This window comes from Pseudopipra pipra, chromosome 2 (genome assembly GCF_036250125.1).
Source record: "Pseudopipra pipra isolate bDixPip1 chromosome 2, bDixPip1.hap1, whole genome shotgun sequence".
Taxonomy (NCBI): domain Eukaryota; kingdom Metazoa; phylum Chordata; class Aves; order Passeriformes; family Pipridae; genus Pseudopipra; species Pseudopipra pipra.
Window position 1 is genome coordinate 27,800,600 of NC_087550.1, and position 21,505 is coordinate 27,822,104.

Sequence of the window (21,505 nt, forward strand, 5' to 3'; positions counted from 1 at the left end):
CATGATCACAGTTCTTCCCTGCAGTAGCTCTTTTTTTTTACCTAGGTGAAGATCAAATATGCATTTAATGCATAATAAGGCATTCTTATAAAAAGGTTCTCAGCAATTAAGAAGTGCTTGATGACTTCTTTCAGCAATTAACTGTCCTCAGGATTAACAATGTATGCCTAGCTTCTACTTTGAATTTGACTAACTTCAGATTTTTATTACTAGCTTTTAGACCTATTCCAAATAGGCTGAAGAGCTATTCATGATTTTTTTGTTCTACCTCCTCCCCCAGAGCTGTAGTAATTTTCATATACCATAATTAAGTTAGTTCTTCATTTGGGAAGCCTGTAGACGTGCTTGAGCATGGAGAAGCTGCAATATTTCTCAGCCCCAGGAAGCAGGGCTGAAAGGCTTCTGTAGCTAAGCTTTCAATGATATGATTACCGAACCTTTCAAGCCTTCATGATACATTATGGAGAAATATCTGGGTTTCAAATGATTCCCTTAAAGTCGTTCTCCCTTTCAATGTGAAAGAACTCTTTCTTGTGACTTGGTTTCATTTTTAGCACGGATAAGTTCAAACCAGAGAGTTAAGAACGATGTATGGAAAGGAGAGGATGAACCAACACCAAAAGATTATCAGTTATTTGTTTCAGAGAAAGGTTTGATTCTTACTGCATTTGATGCTTCCTTATTTCCCACTTGCCCATCCAGGTCTCACAGTGTGCTCTCCTCATGGATGCCTCATCGTAGGTTTTACAGCATCTCCTGTGACCAGTCACACCAGAAGATTTAGGCCGCCTTACATATGTGACAGAAAATCAGGCAGCTGACATTGTTTGAGGAGGTGTGGCTGGTGTCACGGGAGTGCCTGGCTTTGTCTAGGTTGTAAGGTGTCCCGGGTGGGTTGTTGAGTGGGGCCAGCTTCGGGGACATACTGAGAGGGCGATTTGACAAAGCAGGACCATCGTGGAGACGTGGAGCACTGGTGTGTAGTTGGGATCACTTTTCAAGTCTTTCTTTTGCAGTTCTCAGAGATGGGCTCTCCGTAATGCTTTGATTATGAAGAGAGAAGGACTGCTGAATAGTTGTTTTGCAATGGAGAAGACAGAGGGAGAAACACCAGCACTGTGGTTCCCACCTTTTTGCTTATCTCCCTGCAAACATGTGCCCCAAATCCTCTCTGTGCTGTATTAAGGAAAGAAAAAGCTTAGACATTACGACATCTGCTTTCTTACATCATCTTTACCAATTTTGCATCCTATAACTCCCTGGTGAAAAGAGGAACAATGACTTTATATAGCTGCTGCTTGATTCTTTTGCTATTTACCTGGAACACTGCTGCCTATGGGCCAAACCAACGGGCACAGAAGAAGGGAGACATTATTCTCGGAGGATTGTTCCCCATTCACTTCGGAGTGGCTGCTAAAGACCAGGATCTAAAATCAAGACCAGAATCAGTGGAGTGTATAAGGTAAGCTAGTAAAAGGGAAAATAAAAAGTTTTGTTGGGGAAGTCTTCACCTTTCTTGACTTGAAGTGACATTCTGTACATTGTGTAAATATACATTGTAATCTGATGCTTTTAGAGGCAATTGGTGTAAATAATAGAAAAAACAAGTTAAACAGTAACATAAATAATATTTGCACAGTGAAAGAGGGCAATCTTTGTACTACCTGGAGCTGCCAAAATAGGAATATACTGATCTATCTAGCCATTCACAGTGGACATTTGATTAGTATCTGAAAATTAGCTTTCCTAGCAGAAGGACGTAAAAGAACCCATAGTGCCATTTAGTTCATTTGTTTAAAGTAATGCATAGCAAAATATCTTGGAAATCAGATTTTATTGGGGTTTTTTTTCCACGTCTGCCTGTCACCTTCTATGTTTTTACAAACAGTTTAGTTGCCTAAACAAGTGGATAGGTGAAAGTGAGATAGGTCACTGCTTTTGAAAAATCCTACTGAACACATAAATGTCTCTTTAGGACCTTTACAAAGGTCAGACTTTCCTCACCCAGAGTCCTTTTCTTTTGTGTAAACAGTGTATATAGGTTTTATCTTTAGTGTTTGGCAGCTAACCCTGGAGGGACAAATGCACATGAAAACAATTTCTCTTATTACTGAAATGTAGCCATTTTTGTGATGAAACATGAGGAACTTTTAACCTTACAACTCTGCACATAATACACAGAAAAAGCGGAAAGTGAGACAGAAAGTGATTACAACTGGAACGTCATATAAACAAAATATAAGAAATTCATATGGACCTCTCCCATGACCATGCACAGGAAAACACTTCAGTGTTATGGGGCTTCTTCTGTAATCATATGTGAAAAATTATGTACCTGGAATTATTTGGACCTCTCCTCGTACACTGGGGATCTAGTATAGTTGTGTTGCAGATGGCAATGAAGAATGGCTGACAGCACTCCTGCTATGCTTACAGATTTCAGGTGTGATTTCCCACTGAGACGCTGAGCAGGACACGTCCATCTACATTATGAGATCATCCCCAGATGCTCTCATAGGGAACACACAGGAATGTAATTAAGCAGAGATTATTTTGGCTTCTTCTGTGCCAGCACAGGAGAGTCATGAACTAAATGTATGTGGAATTTCTACTTCATGGAGCAAGAAACTCTGCCAGCATTCCAGCATTTTTTTTTTCTCTCCCAAATGCAGCATTTTAAAAGTGGAATGCAGGAAAGCAGTGGATGTTTTCAGCTCCATTGTCTTCTTTACCTGCTCCAGGAGGAAGGCAGAACAATGTAGATATTTGCAAACTGAACGTAGTTTTCAATTCTGTCAATGGTGATTCAGCCTCAGTGACTGTCTTGAAATGGTCACATTATTGAAACGAATCACTGGAAAATGTTCTGCCACAAGTACTACAAGTGTGTGGTTGCCAAAAGGCATGGTAATGAGGTAGCACTGCCAACAATAGGCAAATCCTGAAAAGCCAGACTAGGTGTTTTAAGGACACAGTGGGAGATCTTCTGGGTGGCATTTGATCTGCTAAAAGGCATCTTCCAGCTGAAATGGGTAAAATCTGTGTTCCTCTTACCCCTGCACCAAGAAGCTGCAGGTGCCAAAGATTAAAAAGGTGACTGCAGAGGCAGGCATTTGTGGCATTTGCTGCTATCCTTCAAGGAACTGGATAACTTGGGAGTTGACAGCATAATGCAAAAGGAGAAGGAATGAAGGTCAGAGATCTAGCTGCAAGGCAGTAGAAACTACGAAAGGAACAAGGGAATGATTGGACCAGAGATGACTGGAAATTCCTCATTGCACACATCTTTACCAGCAAATGTCCATTTGGAGGACCTGTTTAATTCAAAAGAGGTTGGACTGAGAAGACTTTTTGAGACCGGTCATCAGATTTTAATGATGGAGACAATTAATCAATGGGAACATTTATGTGTATTCCTTGTTATTGGTACATGTCAAATTGAGAGCAGATATTTTTCCTGAAAGATTTTTTATTTTTAGAAGTATTGAAGACAGAAAATTCCTCTGGCTGGAGTTGTACAAAGATCTCTCAACACAGATATGGTGGTTCTTTTTGGGGTTGGACTCTCTGATTAGGTATTAGGCTGTGGCAGGGTTGTGCATGCCGACTCTTGAGTCCAATACATTCTTCAAGTCAAGAGTAAGAATCTTACATATCACATGTGAGTTTCCTCAGTTCTGGGCAATAGACTAACCTGGTATTATCAAACCCGTATTTTTGGGGGGAGAAAAAAAATACATATGTTCTAGTTTCTTCACAAAGTAAACCTGTCCAGTCTTACAGCCTCAAGAACTTCAGTAGACCAGGAAATAAATGTGACTGTACCTGGTCAGTCAAACCAAAGGTGCTAAATCTGCCCCATACCTTTAACTGCCCTTGTCACCCTTATCTGAGCCTTCTTCACCACTGCTTTATGTTTTCAAAGCAGAGGCTAATCAGTGTTATACCTGCCCCCTTTTCAGATGGCTATGTGCAGCTTAATCTCTGAACTACACAGGAAGATGTGTCTCATATCACATAAGAAAATTAGACTCAGGTCACTCCAGGAGTATGAGCATCCTCTCTCTCTCCTCATACTCTCCCACACCGGGTGCAGCAGCAGCAAGTCATCAGACCATGTGAAAAGCTCCTTGCTTTGAAACTAAGACCTAAGGGTCCCACTGAAACCCTGTGTGTGGTCTATTTTGGAGTTCAGTATCAAGCAACTTAAGATAATGTGGTTTTCCTTTCTTTTGACAACTGTTCAACCTAATCTGTGCTATTTGGACATTTTCTCCCACATTTAGCTCTGTTCAGTGCCACGTTTATGCTCTCAAACAGGGCTTCTCAAAATGGATAGGACAGTTTTCTCTCCACTTTTTCAGTTTTCACCTTCTTCATGCTCTTGTGGCACAGCATCTTTCTCTGCAACTTAGCTTACATAATGGCCTGAACATACTGTGCATACTTAGCACATAATTATTCAGAAAATTATATACATAACTCAGCAGTGAAAGGAAAAGGGAAGAGTAACAATCTGTCTTTTTGTGATGTTGCTACTGAAAAGGCATCTTTGTGCTTTAAGCAGGGAGTTGTAGAATCCAAAGTGAAAACATACTTGTGATTTTGCCACACTAAATGTCAGATACGAATACAAAAAGTGAGAGCAGTTTCGTTTCCTGTTTATTGTTTCAGCAATCAAGGACCCCGCATTTGATAGAAATACACCCTCTGTCTTTGTGTGCCTCAGGTGCTGTTGCAGCAACTTTCCTTATAACATTTGCTGATGCGTATCTGATGTGTGCAGTGGAGGCAGAGGCTGAGCACAGCACAAGCAAGCCCTGACCCCCATTCCATTCCCTGTCAGCACCCACAGAGGCCTATTCACAACCAGATTTCTCTGCCCTTTCTCGATTTCGGGTAGATTAGCAGTAGTGGTCATGGTGGTATCGTTAGTCTTATTCTTGGCATTATTGCACAGATGGACCATACCCATGTATTCCTCTTACCATAATGAACTTCTTGCAGTAAGGATTTATCTCTCCTGAGCTGAGATACAGTGTTGTCAATATGGTGTTGCTAGGTCATAATTTTTAATGATATTTCCTATATTCTGATCAGCCATCTAGCCAAGTTCCCACGCTGTGACACATAGCTTTTAGGATGTGAAACTGTGGTGAGACGTTCTCCCCATGTCATAGTGCAGGACTTCACAGAGTATAGCTCCAGGACTCTTTAGCCCACTGAGTCTGTCTGTCCATCTGAGAAAACAGAATTTAAATTTTAGCCCTTGAAGATGTATTTGCTAATCCCACTGCAGACCTGAATGTATAACAAGCTATTTAGGATTTTTTTCCTAAAATGAAATTATATCCTTTTTCACTTTTTCTTCCATTCACCTTCTAAACTGTAATTTTTTTCTTTTTTTTTTTTTTTTTTTTTTTTTTTTTTTTTTTTTTGTCTGCACAATACCCTTCACCCATAGTCCTAGACTGTAAGAGGGGTAAGCAACTCATTATACCTGCTGACTGCAGGTCTTCCCTTTGCATAGCTTAGAAATAACAGTGGTAGTAGCAGCAATAACATGTAATTAATTTACTGGAAATCTAGAGAGGACAGAGAAATTAGTATGTGCATGCAACCATTAGAGAAGGAGGGGTGCTGGTGTGAGACAAAAGCCATATGCAGGCTTTGCCATCATTTTTGAATATAAGTACCTGTCAGATATGGGAGGGTAAGTGAAAGCTGTATTCAGAGCTTTCACTTTTTCCTTCTTTTCCTTCATATTCTATTGCCTAGTGCCTTGCAAGTGTGATAAATGAAGGTCATGAATACACATGAGGTTGTGAATTCTTTCTTTATGGAGACCAACCAGGATCAGGACCAGTTTCCCTGCTGGATGCAGACAGTAAGATCTGTTAAAACCAAACCAGACAAACAAACAGGGGATGGAACTATGGGGAGCTTAAACCAGGAAGTGGCCTTGTGTCTCTTAATTTATGTACCCTTGCTTTGAAACACTGACTGAGACATTTAAGCCATTCTGAGCACCATTTGACAGACACATTTATTATGTAGAAAACTGGTCTGCTGCACATCTGTCCTCTGCAGATGTGGCAGTTACAGTGAGGATTTGTGGAGGTATTGTTTCTGATTTCTCTTTCTCTGTTTGTGCTCCTCTCTGAGATTAGAAAGATCAGTGGGTTGAGTACACTGGCAGGTCGCAGAATAGGCATCAGAGGGGAAACATTTACAGAATTGGTGTAAATAAAAATTCCCATCTACACTTGTGGGCTCTGAATTATTTACATTAAACTCTCATTTAGAGCTTAATGGCCACTTTTTATAACAGCACATCTCAGAAATGTTAAAATACAAGACTATGCAAACATACCTGTAAAGTAATTTGCCAGAAAATGAATTTTGGAGGGTGCTTGTTTTCCACCAGGAAACTACTGGTGACTATTTAAATATTCTGGAAATCTAATGAAAGTTTGCTTCTGTTAGTAAATCCTGTGCAGTTTCTTTATGGAAATTACCAGACAAATTTCTGCACAGATGACAGAGCATTCCAGTGACTAGTCAAATTAATCACAGCAGCAGCGTAGCACAGGAGGTCAGCTGCATCAGTGTGACCTACTGCCAGGTTCAAAGGCTGCTCTTACCAATCACTCATGTACACATCAAGCCAAGAGGAGCCTATCTGCAGCCCCTTTCTGGGATCTTACAGTACAATAGGAGAGAACTTATTCACTAAATTTCCATTCGTAGAGATTGAAAAAATCTTGATTCATTTAGATCAGTTTGACAGCACTACCTTCATCTGATCATATCTGTATTACAGTACTGATACAACACTGTATCAGTTAACAAGATGAGAGCTTGTCTGAAGATCTATCAGGAATTAGAGAAGACAAAGTGAGGAGTGGTGTCTCCATCCCATCTGATCCTCTTCTCCTGATCTGCTCATGCTGCTACCAACAGAGGTGCAACTGAAGAGAACTGCAGGTCTCCTGCCTAGGTTAGTTTGAGATAAATTATTGAAAGCATTTCAAAGGTATTTTGGAGTCTAGCTCCCAGAAAACTGACCCTACTCTCCTTTCTCCTCTAAAATAAAAACATCCAAATTCAAGTACCTGAAGTAGAGGCCTTATAATGTAAATATATACTAATTAGGAGCATATCTCATAAAGGAAAATAAAAGCAACTGTGTATCATAGACCTTAGTCTGCATTTACTGAATTAAATATCAGATATTTATTTGAAGTCAAGGGTAAGACAGTCCAGTTACTTCACTGCTTTTGAAGATACCATCTGAAGATACCACCTTGTGATATTTAAAAAAAAAATAAAAATTCCTGTCAAGCAGGCAAAATAACTTTGTGTCATACTTTACCTGTATAATTTAGTGTAAACAGGCTTAAATTTACTTTTACATATACTCAAATGTGTGAATCTTTTCACAGTAGTGCAGTGGTACCTTTGAACTTTCCAGCTTCTCAGCAGTCTTCCCTTTAAATATAGAAAATGCATTCAGATTTTGCTCTTAGATGTGCCTGAATATGGTCCTTGCTTCAAATCCTATTCATATTTTAATTAAAAGTATCTGTAAACACACATAAGTTTTTAAAAAGAAGTGTCACAAAACCCCTCCTTGCTTCCATTTATCCCAGTGTGCATTAGTGACCAGTGGTGTGACCAACACATCTTTCTGTACACAGCACTCACTGACTCGATCCCTCTGAGACTTGCCCTTTTATTTCAGAGCACTCTCATGACATCTCGCTCCTTAATGGTTTGAAACTAAAGCAAAATATTCTAAATGGCCAAATTACTTCTAACAGTAATCCACACTCTCATGTTTCTGAAGAGTAATGTTAATAAAGCTAATTGTCCCTTTGGTCACAAGTTATAACTAAGCATTTTCATTGGCCTCAAAGTTTTTGACCTAAGAGATCTGTACTGAAACTGTGCTGTCTGGTCTTTGAGCTCAGCCTCAGAGCTGAACTTCATTTGGAAGTTGGCCAAAGATGTCTGGAGGAGGCGAAGTCAAGTTGAATAAATGAAGTTTTTAAGACTTAAACCTTAGCTGTGATATCTTTAGAAATTCTGATCCCAGGTGAATCAGATAAAACTCCTGGAATGGAAGTAATGTGACTTTGTTCATTCAGCTTTGAAAACGTCAGCCATAGCTAACATCAATTTTGAAAGCAATTAATTTAATCCAGCAATTAAAAATGTTCAGATCATACATCTCAGAGATTGAAAGTTTTTGATTTCATGAAGCTTATCTTTAGAAATCTTCACCTTGGCAATGGAAACATTTCTCAAAGCATTTCAAAATGGAGCTTAAGTGAAACCTAAAATTTAGCATTTCATGTAGAATCTATTCTTGGGCAGGCTATTTTTCCAGGCTTTTCCAGTTCTGAGGCTTGTTATTTTTCCCAATGGATCTCAAGCATAAGAGCATTGACACTTTCCTGTTTTCAGCTGTAACTCAACACAAAACTGCAAGCTAACTGCTATCCTGACCCATAGTGCATTCCAAGGAAGGGCAGGTTTCAGTTCATGAAATATTCTGCCGTTCCAGCTGACTTACCCTGAAACGTGGCAGCCTCACAGACACACAACTGATTGCCTGTGCAACTTTACAAGAGAAAACACAGTAAAATTTGAGAATAACATGTATCAAAGATACTTTGTTCCTGCTGCTTTCCACAAAGAAGTTTGTCTCTTTTTTTGATAAGCAGTCATCCTGCATCAGTTTCTTTCCCTGCCAGCCCATTCAGTGCCTGAAACGAGGACTCCCAGGTCCTGCAGCACATTTGCACCAATCCCCTGCTCTGGGTTAGCTCCGTGCACAGGTACAAGATAGTCAGAAAACTCAGTTTCTCCATTTTAGAGAAGAGAGGAGGCTTCAAGAAACAGTTCCAATTTCACAGGCCAGCTCTGAGGGCATCTTCTGAGTTCGTGTCTAAAGCAAATATATGGGACTACCATAATAATGAGAAAAGTTACTCCTTCAGTGAAGGCACTGAAATATCTAATTAACAAGTTAGCAATTTACACTAGGATTGGATTTACATTTATAGCATGTCTCTGTTCTCTGATGTAAACAGGCTGACTGTGCTCTCTCTCACAAAGTGAAGTGTGTGATGTGAGGCCAAATTTCCCCAAGCAGAGCCCCCTGTGCATCCAGCAGTAGGCCAGTGCTGTGGCTCAGCCTGCTCTGCCTGCCTAAAGCCATGAGGAGCTGACACACAGAGTATCCCTGAGCCCAAATCCCTGGCAGCATCACACTCAGCACAGGCTTAGCAGACACTGCCATCTGCATTCAGAAACATGTCAGAGGAGCCTGGAAGGAAAACTCGCAGGTGTAGCTTTGTGTCAGAGCGTTTGCTCAGGCATCATGAGATCCAGGTTTAGGGTCCTGAGCAGAAGGGACAGGCCAGAGTCAGCACTCCAGACATGCTGTCTTTCAAGTTTCACAGATTTTAGGGGACTTAGAAAAGTTCATCTCATACTCACGATCTCTGAAGTGAACTCTCAAACTGAAAAGTAATAAGCCAGATCTAACCATAGCACAAGTGTGCCTCTTCTGTAACCACTGAAGACAAAAGCAAAATTTTCTAAATTTAGTAGGATGCAAGAAATGGCATAAGTCGCTTTTGCCTTTTGTATCTGGAATTCTTCACTCTGTCTTTGCCTCAGTCCTAGATTCCTCTCTGCTGTTTCCCTCTTTCTCACTCTATTTTATTTTTATTTTTATTTTTGCTCCCCCAGGTATAATTTCCGAGGCTTCCGGTGGCTCCAGGCTATGATCTTTGCCATAGAAGAAATAAACAGTAGCCCAACTCTCCTTCCCAACATGACCTTGGGATACAGGATATTTGACACTTGTAATACAGTCTCTAAAGCCCTGGAGGCCACACTGAGTTTTGTGGCCCAGAACAAGATAGACTCCTTGAACCTGGATGAATTCTGCAACTGCTCAGAACATATCCCTTCCACCATTGCAGTCGTGGGGGCAACCGGCTCTGGCGTCTCTACTGCTGTGGCCAATCTGCTGGGACTCTTTTACATACCTCAGGTACTCTTCCACCTTGCTTGTTTAGGTTATGGAAGTGGTCTGCTTCTCTGCTCTGCAAAGATTAAACAAAGATTGTTTAATCTTTGCCATTTCCAATAGAACTTTAAGCAGAGAAACAATACAAAGTGCATGGTGTTTCTTAATGGTAGAAATATGTCTTGCTAGCAATTAGCAGTCCCCAAACACAAAGGTTACCAAGCAACCAATAATTTGGCCAACAGCAACTTAGTCTATGAGGACTAGAGTCCTCTAGAGTGGCTTAGTCCATGAATACAGGTATTATATGTCAGTCACTGACAGTTCCCAGACCTGACAGATTAGCTGTGTTGTTACTTCACAGTGGTGACTCTAGTCATGTCCAGCTCCCACAGAGCCCACTTAAGGCAGAGCTCAGTCATTGCCAGCTACTCTTTAGCTCTCTTAGCATCTCTGATCATTCAAGTAGGTGACCTGTGAAGTTCTTTACCAGCACTTTTTTGTGCTGGTAAAGTGCTGTGGAGGTTTGCTCTGAGCTGACCTGCTTTTCTTTTGCCCTAGGGCCTCCAAAACAGGGTTTGTGAAAGCATCTGGATATGCCCCCCCTTGTCCTGAGGTGTGGAGATGTAGTTGTGCCAGCTCCTATATTGCAGCATCTTTCTAGCTGAATTCTGACTCTACTGGGGCCAGTACCAGCATCCATGTTCCCATCCTTTTTTTTAACAAGCCTATTGCTCTGCCAAGATCTTAAGCAAAGTACAAGGCTGGCATATTATAGCTTAATGCTGTTGCTCTTGATTTTAGATTTCTACACTGAAGACAACTTTGGAAAAAGTGCTTGGCCTTATCCATTTATGTGTTACCTTGAATAACCTAACATTTCCAATTCCTCTTCTAAAATGAATACAGGTGTCAGAGCTCACTAGAGTCCTTATAACAATAGTGTGTGACAATGCACCTGAGAGATATATCTTTACTTCACCCAGGGCTTCAATTCCCATCTCCAGTACAAATGAAGAAGGAAGGATTCTTGATTGCCCAGTGCTCAGTAATATATCTTGCCTATTTAATCTTATCAGTCTGCCTCCCTTGCAGGAGTCTAAAGAACTGAACATTTGGTCTCTGAGTAGAGCAGGAATGGTTTAAGCTAAGACCAGTATGTGCTCTCCAGGTATTGCCCAGAGTAGCATTGGAAGTCAGCATGTAATAAACACCACGATGACGTTCTAAGGGATATTGTTCATTTACACATCACATTACCAGGTGAACAAGGACAGCCAAGGAAGGTTGGTGGGTTTGACTGAACATGACAGATGTTTGCAATTCTCAAGCTTTCCCTTTGAAGAGGGAATGGAGTTTGCACTACGATGCAGTAGCCTTACCCAGAGGCTGCAGAAATGGATAGGTGTCAGGAGGTTCAGTTCTGGAATGAAATCAGCCAGATGGTTAAGTATGACAACTGAAAGCAGGCTTTTAAACTGGGAGTTGCTGGGCAAAATTATTGCAGCCATTTATAGCAAGGCCATTAGCAAATCCATGTTTATTAGGCCCTGCATTTCAGTACAATTTAGGGATATATTTTACAATTAATGTAAGGCTCATTAGTCATTCTGTTGACATAGACACTGAAAATGTTACGACTCTATTGTTTCTCAGTATCTCACCTCAGTGTACCCTTACAGCACATGTGGGAGTGGAATACCTTCCTTGTACCTCCTGGCAAGAGATTGTAGAAGGTGACAGTAGCACTGGGCAAGAGCCTGTCCAGGGGAGAGTACAGCTCTGTGAAAGGAGGATTTGCTCCTGTGGCCCTTGAAACCGCACTAGGAGACGTACTTTTCTTTCTTCTTGGAGAAACATTAAATACCAGAGTTTAAGGAGGAGATAAGATTTTCTGTAAATTTCCACTTTGTACAAAATGAACTGTTTATAGAAGATTTTTTCAAATGAGAATCTGTCCTAAAGAATTCAGATACCAATCTCTCAATGCAAAGATCAGTGAGTTTGAGAAGTTCTCCAGATCTTTAAACTATTATTATCTGGGGTTTTTGGGGTTTTTTCCTACTTGTGGAAAATTTAAATTATATCTTAAGAGCATATGGCACTTGTTCTGATTAGGAAAATGAAATAGTTCTTGATAGCTTTAGAAAAGGAAATAAAATCCAATTTTAACCATAAAACAGTGGCTTATAAAGCATGGAATGCCTACTGGCTTCTTTGCTGATTCTGGCCAGCAATCAGGAAATAACTGCTAAAGCAGCATTACCACAACATTCTGCGGGATCAAGGGAACTGATATACATTGCATTTTTCTTACATCAGCTGGAAGGGATTGCATATAAAATATGGCACCTGATGGAGCCTGTTTGAGAATGGGACAAATGTCAGAGCAGAGGAGAGACAGACAGAGTAGACTCAGAATAGCAGTACCACCCTGCTGTCTCCTTTCTGGTTCAAGACAGAGAAAGCCTGCAATTTGTCTTAATTATGGGCATTGCCCTCATTTATCTAAAAGATATATTCTTTTTATTTCTGGATTCAGCAGGAAGTGCAGCAGGGTAGGCCAGCTGTGGTTCACCTCTTTGCCATTGCTCTGACCTGCTGTTAGTTTCTCTCTCCCTCAGATCCTTGACCTTGCAGGTGGACACAAGGTTGCTCCAGCCTCTCAGGTCCAAGCAGCTGCTTTTGTACATGTGCCTCCGTAAGACAGGCACAACTACAAGAACATACAGGCTCTCAGGGTGGACCATGTGCAACCACAGACTAATAATATGTAGCTGCAGTGTGGTGCTCAACTCTCTCTTTGCCCCACCAGAGGTTCAACAGGTTGGCGGTGACTCCAGGTAAATGTAGGCAATTTATTTCTAGGCACTTCACTTTATGGTGTGTTTTCCTTGTTTACTGCGCTCTCACAGGTCAGCTATGCCTCATCCAGTCGTCTCCTGAGCAACAAGAACCAGTTCAAGTCCTTCCTTCGCACAATCCCCAATGATGAGCATCAGGCCACTGCAATGGCAGACATCATCGAGTACTTTCGCTGGAACTGGGTGGGGACAATCGCAGCTGATGATGACTATGGCCGGCCGGGGATTGAAAAGTTTCGAGAAGAGGCAGAGGAGAGAGATATCTGCATTGATTTTAGCGAGCTCATCTCCCAGTACTCGGATGAAGAGGAGACCCAGCAGGTGGTAGAGGTCATCCAGAACTCCACAGCAAGGGTGATTGTTGTTTTCTCCAGTGGCCCAGACCTGGAGCCTCTCATCAAAGAGATCGTCAGGCGAAACATCACTGGCAAGATCTGGCTGGCAAGTGAGGCCTGGGCCAGCTCTTCCCTAATAGCCATGCCGGAGTTCTTCCGTGTCATTGGCAGCACCATCGGGTTTGCACTGAAGGCAGGACAGATCCCAGGCTTTCGTGAGTTCCTGCAGAAGGTGCATCCCAAGAAGTCCACCAACAACGGCTTTGCCAAGGAGTTTTGGGAGGAGACATTTAACTGCTATCTCCCTGATGGGTCCAAAAATTCTCCAGCTTCAACTTCCTTCCATAAGGGCCACGAAGAGGGACTGGGAGCTGGAAATGGAACATCTGCCTTCCGACCTCCGTGCACAGGGAATGAGAACATCACTAGTGTGGAGACACCGTACCTGGACTATACACACTTGCGGATATCCTATAATGTGTATTTGGCAGTATATTCTATTGCCCACGCCTTGCAGGATATATATACCTGTACCCCTGGGAAAGGACTCTTCACTAACGGGTCCTGTGCGGACATTAAGAAGGTTGAGGCATGGCAGGTAAGTTCTTCTTTTGTGTGCCTGTGCCATATACCTGCAGAAAAAAAGACAAGCTGTCCCAGATGCCTTTTAGGGTGTCGTTCATAATCCTGGGTCTCAGACAGAGCATAAGGCTCCTGGGTCATTGGGTACCTCTGTGTGTGAGTTAGGTGCACGCTCCCACCCCACAGGAAACATAAGGTGAGTTGTGTTAGGTTTGCCTGCAGCGAAAGGGGCTTAAACCAAGTTAAATTTTCTTTCATTCGCTGCGGGCCAAAAGTGCACACACAGACAATTACCACAGCCTGGCTGACGCAAGGTAACTTGATCATATATTGAGCCTTACATAAACAAGAGGGCCTGGAGAGAGCACATAAACAAGGAAAACAGTTTTTAGAGTTCATTTTCTTTGGCAAGCTTTACGTCTTTTGCAATCCCACAGCAATTTTCCATACAGGCTGTATTTTTTCCCCACAGTTTTAAGCTTATATAGAATCAAACAAAAGCAGGTTGAGCAATGAAGGAAAATAATGTGTGGCTATTGGGCAGAAAATAGATAGCTGCTTTGATTTGGCAGTGATATTTGTGAACTGATAAAATGGTACTAGTGACTTAGTCACATTTATCCATTTATTCAATGCATTCTGCCCTCTGGTACATGGATGGTATTCTGGCATTTTGTCTTCTGATCCTTTGTGAATGCTCTGTACCTTACCATGTGTTTGATCATGCTATCCAGTATGGTATTCAGTGCATGGTTTTAATATCTACTGCATTCTTAAAGACCACAATTAGCATGGGCTGTCAAATGACAGTATGGCAAATACGTAACAAATTCTGTTTGCCTCATTCTGGTCATCGTAAAAAACTTGGGCTCAAGCATGCCTGAAATCAGAACAACACAGGTGAAAGAAAGGAGGATTTGCATGGGTAATTTCCTCTCTTTGGGATAGTCTAACCAAAACAAAAGCTCTCCTTGCCACAGACTGCTGATATTGAGCCAACATATGTGTGTGGGAAAAGCAGTTTGTTCCTGTCTTGTCTCAGTCAACTCAAAAACACCCATCAGATCAAACTAAAAAGCTTTGTCTTGGCATTTATGGGAAACTATTGCTCTGGGTACCTGATTGGGTTTACCAAAACCACTTTGCTCAGAGTTGGTGAGTGCAGGGTTTGATGCTGGTTTAGAGGAATCGTGTGATTGCTGGCTCCCTCTGAGTTTTCTGTCTTCCAAAGCTATTCTTCTTTTCAGGAAAATGTTGGCAGAAGTGGGCAAGTCACAGATTTAGCTTTCCCTGTGCCACTAAAAATGATCCAGAATAAACGTAGTTTTTATTCATTCCTTTATACTTTGTCAGCTTGGAAAGTAAAGCAGGATATTCATGCCATTGCTAAATAAAATAATGTGTTGGTTGAAGATTCCATAGTTAGGAAGAATGACCTCTCATTTCTATGTTGCTTGTCTGATGCTGAAGGATATATGTATCAAAATGTAAAGCATCCTGCTGATCTAGGCTTTTGGGTATACATGCTTGTCTAAAAGAAGGGAATCAGCATCAAGAAGGAATATGTGGGGAATAACGCAAATGGGCAGGAACAGGGAGTGCTACAAAGCAACAGGCTGTACTTGAAATGACTGCCATTAAATGGTGTTGGCTATCAAGCATATTTGATATTTGTGCATTTTTTTCACTTCATTTCAAAATCAAACACATGAATAGCAGGTTAGTGCCAAATCTGTGTGCGCACCTACTTCACACCAGGCATTGCGGCTCATTACCCTCAGGAAGCTTTCCTCAGCCCCAGGGTAATGAGTTCACCTCACAAACGAGCATCCTCCAGCACCTCCACAGAGATGTTTTCTGACAACCAGACAGAAAAAAACTTTCTAGCAAAGTCAATCTCATTTGCAGAGGTCCTTCTGCCAGTGGTCACCATCCGCTCCCTTTGTCACAATCAGCTCAAAGTTTTCTTGATGGGAAGTGACCTGAGAGAGCAAGGACAGCATAGGAAGCCTCCATACCTGTGACTGGAGGCAGCAGCTGCTAATAACATCTGCAATTACTGGCCAGGGGATGTGTGGTACAGATAAAACAAACCTGGTGAACTTGCTGGCTCCATTAGCCTGAGCTCCTGTCCAGAGCAGCCCTTGCCAGTGGGAGTGTTGGCTGAGGAGGATAAATGATGAGTTCTACAATTTAATTATGTACCACTCCTTTTTGTTGCCTTTCAATGACATTATCTTATTAACACATATGAGTTTTTATTGTCGTCTGCTAATTGCTAATTTTATGTATTATAATACAAACCTTTTGGAGGATGTAATACAACCTTTTTGTTGTATCTAATTTGTGAAGGATGCTTTTGTGGGTCTGTATATAAAACCAGCATTTTTACCTCAGTAATCAGTTCATTTGAACTGGACAGCAGGAAGCCTAGCACATAATTACTGTTTTTAAATCAGATGCAGTTCTCCTATTCAGAATTTGCCATCTACAGTTTAAGAAGGCTCTCAGCATGGAGAGCACAGGATTTTTCTGTGTCTCCTGAACTTAAATATCAAATACTACTAACTTTTGTCTCTACTTATTTATAGCTACTTGTGTGAGAAGCTGCTTAGTCATTTTCTCCACACGAGGCAGTGATCTGTGACAGACCCTGTCTATAAACCAAATCTTGCTTCCTTTTGTTTTACCAGCACCTCTGAGCTGGCTGTGGGCATCCCCACTAGAGATGGGACTGGCCAGCCCAAGCTCTCAGGTGTCCCCAGCATGTGCAGAGACACAGGCACAAGCCAAGATGATGAGCAGGCAGGACAGCTTCCCGGCTGTGTCTGGAAGAAGCTGTGCCACTCACTTCTCATGCAGAGCTGCCCAGGGGGTTCAGAGTCCTTTTTCTGAAAATGGGAGAGCTGGCACTTCGGAACTCTACAGAAAATTGCAGACCTTATTAGGATGTCTGTGCTGCCCCTACTCTGAGCAATCTGAGCTGTCTTGTTTTAAGAATCTACCCTGTTGCAAGGTAGAAGATAATCCAGGTGCACACCTTTGCAAGATGCCTGCAAAGAGCAGATAATATTCTCTCTATGTGCCATTGTTGTGTCCTGCACAATATTGAACAAGATCAGGTCAAATACTTCTTTTTGCAGTGTTTTGTTTAGGTAACAAAAAGGTACAGGGAAATTTAGAACAAAATGTATAAATTCTGTCACTTTTGGACAAGGCAACATTTTACAAAAAGTGCTAAGAATTAAAGTTCATGACTGCACATAGTACAAGAGAAAGAATCCTCTTAAAGATCTCCAATACCTCTGGCTGCCCATTCTCTTCTGCTGGTGGGTTGTGACTTTTAATTTAAGAGACTGTATTGAATCGAGCTAACTCTGTGTGTTGCTTTCATTTGTGACTTATCTCCCTCAAACAGAGGCTCTCCCATAAACTGCAGAATAGTAGTGGGAAGGCATGGCAAGAGGTAGGACATGGGCTCAGAACTGCTGTACTGATAATGCCTCTTTTTCAAAATTCCCTGCATCTTTGGCCTGTTTTTCCATAACAGCTCAATCAATCTGCTTTTGAAGCCCTTTTTTCTTAATATGTTCCCTGATAAGATTTTCTAAGTCCCTCAAGTTCCTTCATTTTATTGGTCTCTGCCCATGTGGCTATTTCCATGATCACTTCTAACAGCAAGTCTATTTGGTCTTTTGTTCAGTTCTTCTCTGAGCATTTACAGAAGGCTCTCTGTGTCTCTGTCTCATTTCAAACACGGTGTGGTCCTGCAAAAAAATAGGGAGAAAACTAGTAGGGAATCCTAATCTGTCCTTCAAAGCAAATATTTACTACTTCATCTTTTTTCTGTGTGAGAAGAGGAAAGAAAGACCTGTCTTTTCTTCAGACATAGTTCACTCAGTTTCTGCTTGTTCATTTGGGTTCTTGATGATTGCAGCTGATGGGCCTCTTTTTCTGTCTTGCAGTAAAAGCATTGCAATTAAATGGGCAAGATAGGCTCCCAGAGATTTGAGAAGGCAAAAGTGCACAGTCACAGGGTCATGGAGCAGAGCATCCTTGGGTTGACTCCTAGACAATTTGCAGGTTGGGGTTACACTGTGGACTGCGAACTTTGGCATGGGTGAAAAATGAGAACTCTTCTATGCACCAAGGCAAAGCATACTGCACTGGTTGAAAAATGTGTTGTGCTAATAATTTGCAGGTTAAAGACATGTTCGTGTAAATTATTTTATGCCTAGAAATCTGATTGATCTCAGACTTAGTGAAAAGCTGCCATATGCTGTTCCACAAAACAAAAACAAATACAAATTCGCTTCACCTAGCAACACCTAAAGTCCTTTATTACACCTCTGCACCTCCCAGCCAACAGTTCCTTCCTTGGTGCTGGTGATAAGCATTATGAAGAGGTAAAAATGGATTGGTGCCTTCTCTAGCTTTACATTTAGGTATGTCTGCCTGGCTGGAAATTGATTCTGCAAGGCTTTAAAGAAGTAAATGATGCCTTGGATGACATACGTCTCTCCAGACCTTTGAGCCTAGTGGCTTATCTAATCAATTTTTTGTGTCTGTTAAACTATAGAGGCCTGTCTGAACAGTTCAAAAACAAGTGCTTTGTGGTATTAGGAATTAAACAGTATCAGAACAGCTATGGACTGTGGCCAGTGTGAAATTTAGTCATTTGGGAAGAATTGCAAGGAAGACAGAGGAAGCTGCTGAATATCAGGCAATTGCAAAACTTCATCTAGTCTTCATTACAAATGCACTGGAGATAATATTTGTTACAAACAGAAAGCAAGCAGTGTGCCTTTGTTGCAGGAGACCAAGTTGAGGGGCAGACAACTTGAGCCACACACAGAAACATGAGTCAATAGAGCAAACACAGCTATTTCCCCACAAGGGCAATAACAGATGATTGTTTATTCATCAGTTTGGAGATAACAGCTTGCCAGCAGCAAAGAGCATTACTTGTGAGATCTTCATCTAAGCAGACAATAAATGGAGTATGATTTAAATGCCTCTGCAACTAAAAGGAGAAAGACTTAACTGGACCTTACTAGAGCAGGGGGTCAGAATGTCATTAATAGAAGATGTGCTGGGAAGCCATCACCCTGATAAGGTTGCTAGAAGAAGGGTGAATGAATTGCATGCAGCACAGTCTCTCTGTTGTGAAGAAAGGAGTTGTGGTTATTAATTACTTGGTAGAAAATGGCTGAGATTCTTTTGGATTGGGGTACTACACACTGCCTGCTGACAAAACCCACAGTAGTCTTGCCTGCTCCCAAGGATGTTGAATTTTTCATAAAAGTTATTTTTATATAGTCTTTTATATGCTGCATTGCAACAAAAGATGTATTTGAAAAGAAGTGTTTTCTTGTATTTATGAAGCTCATTTATGCAGTACCTCTGTCACTTGGGAAAAAGAAGTCAGTTTTGCAGCCTATAATGGGAATTACCAAGACATCAGACACCAGTATCTTCTACAAATACACACCATGGCTCTGTTACCCCAAAGGATGTAAAGTTTCTTCCAGGACTGACGTTTCCTGATGCTACTCACAAATGGAGCTGGTGACAAAGGGCACCTTGAGAGCTTCCTAAAGGCACTCACAAAGTGAGATGAGCAAACAAGCCGACTTATAAAAACATTTAGTTTCATTTTATAACCATTCCTCTGACTTGGCTGATTTCCATTTATCCCAAGGTAGAGTTGAAGCTAACTTCAAAGGCATGGTAATCATAGCATAGTTTATTATTTCTTTTCTTTCTGGGTAGTCAGCCATCCTCACAGATGCTTTACTAACCAGCCACAGAGTTTTATCGCCGAACTGAACTTTCATGCACTATGAAGGACTGGTGTTACTCCACACAGTGGGTGAATTTTGGAGGAAGGAAAACAAATTACGTGTTACAGTGACTCTTTTGCCTTGTAAAATTATGAGTGATCTTCCCACTGGACTAGAAGCAATATTTTGCTCAGAAAGGACTTCTACCTGTGTCTGTAGGAGGAATTACATGAAGGAATTACATGAAATCAAAGTCTTGATTTATTTGTTTTATTTGTTGTCCAAGACTTAAATTGATAAAGGAAATGGAAAAAACAGATTTAAGCTAGTAGCCAAGTGGAACTTGTGCCCAAACACAGTAAAAGTGAATCCACTGGGATGTTAGTTGACCACTGATGGGACGATGGCTGTGTTTGCAACAGATGCCCATTGTGAATGTCCAAAACAGTTGCATGAGTTCAGTCAACTCAGTGTGACTACAGGAAACTTCAGCACTCTTTGTTTTGTTTTTTTCATGGATAGTAGTTCTTGTCTAGATTATAAATAACCATTAAACTCAGGTTTCATGAATTACTATGGTTTTGTTGAAAGAAATGACACAGTGTGCAGAACCAGTTGGTTCTCATTCTAACAAAGGCAGCTAACCCAATTATTGAAGTAACTCATTGTATTGTTCCAAATAGGAAAGAATTTACAGTCAAAAGCTATGACTTCCTCCTGGCCTAGAGAAAGGCACAGTTCTTCAAAGCAGTATCAGCAGTATTCTGTGCAGGATGCAGCTTCAGACCTCATTGGGACTTTGAAGAGACTGATCCATAAAGGGCTGTTAGAAGAGAGCAAAAGCAAATGGGTGCAAAGGGACACATATATAGCTTTGTTCTCTGCACAGCTGGGTAGAGACAACAGTAAACACCTCCCAGAAAAGACATTTCAATCAGACTTCGATTACATGAGACAATATATGTGAATTATGCTACTTGAAAACACTGAGCTTGTAGGATAACCTTTGGCTCTGTTATTTATAGCTTTAATAATTGGACAAGTATTTTTGTATTATTTAGTATTAAATTTAGACTTAATAAAAAGAGCGCTATCTTAAGCTGTTATATACTTCACCATAACGGTTATTGTGCAGCAGGATGACCTCCCAGGATCATTAAAACATTATTTACTCAGTCAGGACTTCTGCCAATAGATCCTTCACCATTTGTACACAGCACCCTGAACCATTGTACCCAGTCGACTTCTCCATATTATATTTGCTACAAGTGAAACCAAAGCAATTAGACTGACTGTGATTTTTTTTCATATTGTGGCTGCAAGTACAGACAGCAGCATGCAGAGTACAGTACAAAGTATCATCTAACAGTACTGACAATTAGCTGTCATTGTACCTTTGTCTGTCCAGAGACCGTATCTCTCCACAAAACCTTAGCAGACACCCAAAAAATGTCACTTTCCAAATGATCATGAAACCTTTTGTATAACAAAGTATGTAAATTTATGCCACATTCAGGAAAGTAAGTAATCTTGATCCAGCTAAGGGGGGGCCTCACTTCAGATGTAAAACCTAGGTATTTCACTTCTGAAGGGCTGTGTTTGACAGCCAAACTTGTGTTTAGCATGATTTATTTTCCCCAAAGACATGCTGACTAGTAGACCTTTTTTTTAATTAGAATGATCCATGGCGGGTCACATCTCTTGTCACAGGTCATGTCTGATTTCCAGATGGGATTTAACTGACCTTTAGTTTCATTGGTCCTTACTTGGCCTTGCTCTATTAGATTTAAAAGTCCAGATGAAGTATGCATCATTTTTCTCCATACAGTATTTATGCACATTGATCAAATTATTCCTCAGTCTTACCTTGATAATTTAAACAGAGTGGGCTTATCT

General features: G+C 41.1%; 1 protein-coding gene across 2 annotated transcripts in view; it reads left to right on the forward strand.

Annotated features, from left to right (window-relative positions):
• CASR (calcium sensing receptor) overlaps window positions 1-21,505 on the forward strand; it is a 74,927-nt gene that overhangs the window by 32,641 nt on the left and 20,781 nt on the right. For both annotated transcript variants that reach the window (XM_064644571.1, XM_064644570.1), the window contains exons 2-4: window positions 1,017-1,462; window positions 9,763-10,069; window positions 12,961-13,842. In XM_064644571.1, coding sequence (XP_064500641.1) covers window positions 1,278-1,462; window positions 9,763-10,069; window positions 12,961-13,842 — 1,374 coding nt within the window. In that variant the 5' untranslated portion in view covers window positions 1,017-1,277. The remainder of the gene's footprint in view (window positions 1-1,016; window positions 1,463-9,762; window positions 10,070-12,960; window positions 13,843-21,505) is intronic.